Source organism: Rhamphochromis longiceps, linkage group LG10, assembly GCF_057381845.1.
Source record: "Rhamphochromis longiceps isolate RC_006_pf linkage group LG10, R_longiceps_female_GT1.1, whole genome shotgun sequence".
NCBI lineage: Eukaryota > Metazoa > Chordata > Actinopteri > Cichliformes > Cichlidae > Rhamphochromis > Rhamphochromis longiceps.
In genome coordinates, this window is record NC_140566.1 from 26,527,303 (window position 1) to 26,535,100 (window position 7,798).

The window sequence follows — 7,798 nt, forward strand, 5'->3', positions numbered from 1 at the left end:
TCGGATTAACACAAAGTCCTCTAATGGAGCTCGAGGTGGACAGACACTGAACACACCAACAAAATTTAAAGATCACCACTTAAGCTTTAGGTACTTACTTAGATACTCAGGTAGTCTGGCTCCTGGTGTTCAGCACTGTGGTCTGTGTATTCTGATGGATAAATGGTAGTTGTTAAAAATGGAAATGTAAACTACTATAAAAACTTGCCATTATAGCAAGCTATGGCAGGCTCCCTTATATTAATTAAAGTGATTTATTTACTGACCTTTGATTTAAGTTACAATTAGCTCAAATCCCAATCTGATGCAGAATTCTGTCATTTCTGCTGATTCATTTCATTTCCTAACTCAGATATAGAGGCACTTTCTTCTCCGATATTCATTTCTGAAAGTTTTGCATGCCATAAATGTTAAAGCACTCATCGACCAACTTCCTCAAACCACATCACTCCTGGTAAACTGTGAGGAAATCACCATCACCTTCTGTTTGAACAGGGATTTATATCTTCTAAAAAGGACACAGAGGTAAAACGAGATAGGCCACATTGACCAAATACTCCCAGATTCATTCACCCAAACTATCTTTAAGTCATTGAGCATTAACAAGGATCTAATGGGCTAATTGCCATTAGTAACGGTTGTTATCAGTAGGGCTTAGACGGCCTATCGCCCAGTATGTAGCTTGTGCACATGTGCATGTGTGTTCCTCGCCCTCAGGAGAGGCTCTTGGGTAATCCAGTGTTGACCAGAGGGCTTCGTGGTCCATTACAGGTCACGGCTTGAGACGGAGGGTAAACAAATTCCTAACTAACGAGGGGAGGAGGAGGGAGGAGGCTGGCCTTCACACCCTCCTTCTCCTCCTCCTCATCCCCCATGATGACATGACCCTGCTTGTGTCACAAAGGCAAATCCAGACTTAAATTACTGCTACAGTGGCTGTTGAATAATGGCGATATAATTTATTCAATTTTTTGATTGCATATCTTAGTTTAGACGAGCTAAACTTACAAAATTACTGAATAACAAACTAATGAGGCACTAAATACATCAAGCATAATATCAAACATGCAGAAATCTGGAGAAAATGTTAATAAAATTAATTCATGTTGGTTTTGTTGGATGTATTGTCACCCTCATTAAACTCCTGGAATGTTTTCTGCCTTATTAAGTAAAATTTGGAATAATTGCGTGTATTTTGTTATTTTGCTTTTTTGTAGATCTTCTTGGCAAATTGCTCAGCTACTGCACATTATTAATAAAAAAATCCAAAGGAATGAAGGCGATACAAACTGTCTAAAACAAATACACGCACTGAAGAAATCCCTTTTCTCTTTAATTACAAGTTGAATAACATTAGAAATCTCTGAATATGCACAAAACCTTTTAATAGCTGCTCTCTCAGTCTTCTAACCAGTGACATGTGATGAGTAGCTGGCACTCGGCAGCAGCAGCAGTACAAAGAGCACTTTCTCACACAGCTCTGGACTCATGCACAGACCTGTAAGTGCTTACTGCGCTCTTTTAGACCACATTTACAGAGGATCAGAGAGAACATTTAACTATTTGTGGAGCAAATGCCACCTAAAGGATCTCTAAACAGGGCTAAAGTTGAACGAATATAGGCTCAGTCTGTGAAGTTTTGATCTGCGCTACTGAAGAGTTAAAAGTGTAATCTTTTGTTTTGTGACTCTTTTTTTTTAACCTTGTTTAGACAGTCAATTAAGGTAAAGACACAAATTTACAGTAAACTGTAATTTTAGGTACTTTCCAGAAACCATGATTGGTAAATTCATGACTTGTAATAAAGTGAAACAATGAATAAAAAGGGTTTGTTAAATACACAAAACTCTCTTTAGCGGCCAACAAGTCTGCTCAGGATCAGACATGTTGGTTTTACTTTAACTGTATTATAAATAAACCACCACATAAGTAGGTATTTTGTTTATCTTGACTTTGAACCTATTGTTGTTTTTAATATTCTTTAACATCTAATTTATTATCTCAATTAATCAGTAAGTCCTTTAAATTCCAATATGATGATCCATCCATCTTTTTTGCCAGGTATCTGGATCCGGGTCCTTGAGGCAGATCTAAGCAAAGATGCCCAGACCTCCCACTCCCCAGCCATTTCCTCCAGCTTTTCGGGGGGGCACCAAGATACTAACTGGAAAACATCACCTAGGAGGCAGCAAGATGCCTAGTGAGATGCCTTTACCACTTTAACTGAGTCTTTTTGATCTGAAAGTCCTTTCAAATGACCAAGCTCCTCACCCTATCTCTGTTATGACCTCATTATTTGAGTCTCTATCCACAGGTTGCTGTAAGTTTAGTGGTTAGTGTACATTTTCCAAAAACCCAAATATATTCGATTCACAATCGTCAAATAAAGAAAGATAAAATGTGTATTATGGTTATTTAGAGTCAAAAGCATTTAGACCACATTGGGAATCAGCAACATATTTATGTACTGAAAAACTTCTTTTTTGTGTGCATGCATTATCTTACTGTGAAAACATTACACGGGAGAGAAATTTGGCCTCTTGGCGGCAAACTCAGCCATCAGGAGGTGAACTTTGCAGAAACCTTTCAGTGTGAATTGAAAATGCTCTTAAGCCTGTTCTGCACACAAGCTGACACTTCCTCTTTTCCTCAGCTTCACCCCTGGTTTACACAAGCAGCTGCTGACAGTGGATTGCTTCCTCCACGCTAAAATGCAGATCAGATAAGGACAACAGTCCCGCTCTCACTAAGACCTTCGAAAACACTAACTCACAAATCCATCCTCTCAGACATTGACAACAGTGGGAAGTGGCGGAGTTGCACAACAATCTGCCATCTCATCATCTTTAACGCATGATGTGCTGCTACAACATGGCAGTATCCCATCAGTAAGCAGCGATGATACAAACTGATTTGGTAACGTTGTGTTCAAGGAAGTTAAGCAAATAAGTTTGTTAATGATGAGTTCCCTTTTTAGAAATAAAATGAGTTACAGTTACAAAATACATGATTGATGTGTTTTTGTGTGTTTGTGTCTAAATAATCCACAGTAAGAGATGCATCAGTGCTCCTTATTCTTGGACTCTTCCATTTGAGTAGCTTTGTATGATACATGATTTAAAATAATCCTTATTATTCCTGCCATCCCCTCAACTCATCGTCTGTATGAAATGATCCCTTATCATATCCTCTACCTCTACCAACATTCTTCTGATTGGCTGCCCCTAACGAATAAAGGTTTGAACAGCAGGTGAGTGGAGCTGCTGTGGTTGTAGCCAGAGCTGTGTGCTTGGGGTAACTATTTTAATGCTGTTCTTTGTATGTCTGTCATTGATGACACATAGCATTGTGTCAACAAATACAGTTTCACATGACTCTGTGCAGTTGCAGAGCTGTGAAAAAGTATTTGCCCCAGATCTTACGTATTTCAGATCATCGAACAAATGTTTTCACCCTTTCTTACCACCTGACATCTTATCCTCTTAATTTTGATGAACCTCAACTGTTGTACCTAGCCTGGATTTATACATATAGCTGGCAATGGCTAATCCTGAGTTCCCCTAACTATGACTGTCTAATTTCACATAACTTTATAGCTTGTCAAAGAAGGCCAGCACACTATAATATGTTTTCACACCACTTTACAATTGTTCTTGTTGTTGACTTTATGTCATTTTACCAAATAAAGTCTCAAATAATCATAAATAGCCCACTGCAAACTAGTTCATTAAAGGCTAATTGTTATTTACCTACTTAACTGACCTACTTATTATAAGGCCTAAATATGTTTTGCAGCTCCAAAAAGATATTTTGACTCTTTTGATAGTAAAGGTTGGCAATCTGTGCTCTAACATTAGTTTAAAAAATTTTATTGATAAAATTCAATGAACAACAATTAAAAAGTCCTTTCTCAGCTGTACATTATGTTTGTGTCTTAAAAGCAGATATTGTGCATTTGAAAGCACTGGGGTAAATGAGTAAACATGATAAACATTTTTCTGCTTGACATCAGTAATCATGTCATCAGCGTCAGTAACACTGACTCTAGATAGTGAAACAAGTCGCTTACAGACCGTTAAACACAGATCATATCTTCAAGATTGACACACTAGCTTTAAGGCCTTAAATACTCATTAAAAGAAACATATTTTACTTTATTGCACCGCACAGACATGCAGATTTTCTAACACACACTTGTCCCAAACGATGAGGCATAACTTGAGCTCCTGTCTAAGTTTTTAGGCAGCGCACAAGCCGGACGCCCCGGAGCCGTGCCTCCCACTGACGCCAAACATCATACTTACATGTCACATGTGTCAGTTTCATTTTAACACCTTGGGCAGGTTATGGGTGGAAAAACAGCAGTCCGACTGACAGACGGACCAGTTTGACCTGACTTTCACAGCAAAAGCTGTGACGCGTGAGCAAAATATTGAGGTAATGTCAACCCGGGCCTCTGGGATTTGTTAACTTAGTCTGTGTACATTATTTAACCATGTAGTATAATTGTACACACATATGAAGACAAATAGTACAATTAGAGCTATCAATCGTAAAACTTTTCATAGATTTTATTATCTTTATTTTCTAATTAGACTAGAAGACTTTTTTTGTGTGTCAACCATTTTTCATTGATAACAAATGTAACATAATGTATCGTTTTATTGGCAAGATAAGTCACTTTTTCAGTCAAAAGACAATTATTTAACAAGGGATCTGAGGACACGCACAGACACACGCACGCACACAAACCCCATTTGTTTTTTAGATGTTTAGTAAAACTTTTTACTCATTATGTTGCATTTCATTTCCACAGTGACATAGTTGTTTTTGAAATGTTATGATTTTTAATGCCCAATTGTAAACATAATAAAATACTACACCATAAAAATGTAGATGTGTGTAAGTACACCATAACAAATGTCCCTGTTAAATGACAGTAAAACACTGACAATGAAAACTAGTGTTGCCATCCTTTAACTTTTATAGCCACAGTAAAAATACTGTAATGTGTTATAAAAAGTGTAACCTTTAGCAAATAATACTATAAGCTGTTTGGTTGTTATTACACTGTTATTCTTATTTTATTGTTCTATGGTAATCTCCATAAACAGTTCATAATAGTAAAACATATAAAAGTATTTCATCTAGATGTATAAAAACACCATGACTTGTGTCTTGGTCTAAAGTGCTTTGGGTTTATAGGCTAAAGTGCTCTATGAATTTATGGTTAAATATCACTTATAGTTTAAAGGCTTGGTACTCTTTGTTCTTTTTAAATGCACATAAAGAAATTTGTATTGCAGTACAAATCAGAAAAGTGTCACATGACAGAGGTTTCCTTTGATTGCACAAACATTGTGTAAGCGTAGGTAATGCGGATTATCGGTATTGATTTGTAAATAACTAGACATAAAGCTTGAGTTTATTATATAATTATAATATACTACAGTATATTTCTAACTAACTAGGTAGCTCATTCTCTTGAAAATACTTTAAAAGCAACAACACATTTTGGGGTCAACTTTAAAGAAATGCAGATGTAAAAGTGAGGTCAGAGGTCAACTGTGGCATGATATTTGAACATAAATGTGATATTTAGAATCCCCACACACCAGTATCATTTCCTAAATGTTACAAATACAAAAAAAAATTATAATTCTAAAAAAAAATTTAATGAAAGCTTGACCTTGTTTGACCTTGAAGAAGAGGTCAGAGGTCCAACGTAATGAGGTATTTAGAATCCCTGTATATCCCCATATACCTACATGTTGTCAATTCAAGCAATGGCAATAAGAAACAGTTTAAATAGCTCGATTATCCTTCAGGTAAATCTGTTGACCTTAAAGGAGAGATCAGAGGTCAGCTGTGACATGATATTTGAATTCTTTATACTTAATTCAATACTTTTAATGTGTTGACAATTCATAGCGCACTTATAAGAATCACAGTTTTTAAGCTATTAGCCTTTTTGTCAATTTTCGACCAATAAATCGTCAAGTTGAGCTTGATGACCTCGGTGGCTCGAGCCATATTTCAATTAATTAACATGACCCCACTCCCTGCAAAGTTTTATATTATATTATTCATTCAAAACTTTTTGAGCTATCAACAGAATGATGACACACACGCACACAAACGCTACCAGAAACAAAACAACTGATATGAACTTTAACCTTTGTATTCGTATGTATTTTTGGCCTCGATCAGAAGGAGCCGTGTTTAATGTTTTCTGTTATCCATACTTTTTAAATGTTTGGTCAATGAAGTCAAGAACCGTCATGCAACATATTGCTCAGATTTATGAGAGTTATGAGTTGACTAAAGCAACAAAGAGTGACGTCAGTATGAAAACAATCCTGTGGTATAATGTATAATTATAAGATTTGAAATGGCTCGATTGTATTTAAAAAAAGAGCAGCACAATATTTCAAATCCCCAAAATTCTCTGTATTCTCACAGCTAAGATGTAGTTGTCTTTCCTTTAAGGGTTACTATAAAATGAACAGGTAACTGATCCTGTCGTGTTAGCAGGTTGCAAAGCCGCAACTTAATTTAACCTTTGATCTCTCGTTGCCGGTTTAGATCATGCAGGGTTTTTTGTATCTCTCATGACAAAACAAACTGAACATCATCACTATCCAAACATTAGAGCAGGTTGCACTTTCTGCTTTAATGACAGAAGACATCAACGGGGAGTCAAACACACCTGCATACACGAGGTATCAGCAGCAAAGATCTTCATGTAATAAACCTCCAAACAAAACCACATTTTTTCATGACAGATCACAGATTAAAGGCCTCTTTTCCTGGCATGTAGGTCATTACATTGATCAATAACCAGCACATGCAAATTCTCCTCTGACACAAACCCAGCGAGTGAACAAATGCTTAGTATCGATTACCACAGATCCCAACCCCAAATTAACAGCCGAGGTGTTTATCACGATGGCCTCCTGTGTGTCCACTGCAGTTCCTGTCGCAACACAACGCAGGGGAGGTAAACATTGACTAAGAGTCAACAACACCAAAGACCGCTCGACAAACAGAACTCACACAGGTATGCATATAAAACTACGAGCAGGAATGTCACAGGTGAAGGCAAGCTGTTTGAGAATGAGTGACAATGAGGGGTTAATGTTTTGGCTTTTTAGGTCAAACCAAACACCAAATGTGCGACATTTATATAAGAATGTTTAGATCAGCTGCTTGTAAAACCATTTCTGTTATGACATTTTTTTACTATGAGACAAATTTTCATATATTATAATAAAGATTTTTTTTGGTTCTTTTAAAAAAAGAAATGGGGTAAACAAAGAAAAGAATTTAGTTTAGGTTCTATTTCCCTTTCCAGGAAATAGATATAGAGCTGAAAAGAGATATGGTTAGGATTAATAATCCCAGATTTTTTTTATTTTTATTACAGATTAAATATCAGATAAACATTATGCTCATCGTTTGTTTGTTTTTATTTCACTTTTACTTTACTTTTTTACTCTTGTATTTCCTCAATGATACTAAAACAGATACTAATAAACTTGAACCCAACTTTCTACAAATAATGACATCACAGGTGATGTGCAAGCAGCATATAATTGCTCATAGTTACATGTGAGCTCTAGTTACACCTCCAGTTTTCACCTTTAGATTGTGTAAAATTTTTCATGGTGGAAACCTGTTAAAACAGCTTTCCAACATGTGTTTGCTATTGTAAAACTGCCTGTTTGAACCCAAAACATAATCTTTCCCAGTGGCTTTGTTTCTGAAACATAACCGAACAACGAGAAAAAACCCAACT

The 7,798-nt window shown here is 36.3% G+C and overlaps 1 protein-coding gene across 6 annotated transcripts in view; it reads left to right on the forward strand.

Moving 5' to 3' along the window:
- Positions 1-3,025, forward strand: part of LOC146661029 (uncharacterized) — an 80,506-nt gene extending 77,481 nt beyond the window's left edge. For 2 of the 6 annotated variants that reach the window (XR_014913469.1, XM_085419679.1), the window contains 2 exons: positions 2,062-2,200; positions 2,654-3,020. Coding sequence is in view for 4 of the 6 variants with exons in the window: in XM_085419679.1 (XP_085275805.1) it covers positions 2,062-2,200; positions 2,654-2,726 (212 nt within the window). In the remaining 2 variants the exon portion in view is untranslated. Of the gene's footprint in view, positions 1-2,061; positions 2,201-2,653 lie in introns of all 6 variants that reach the window. The other 4 variants (XM_085419675.1, XM_085419677.1, XR_014913468.1 and 1 more) reach the window with 3 other exon arrangements.
- The last annotated feature ends 4,773 nt before the right edge of the window (positions 3,026-7,798 follow it).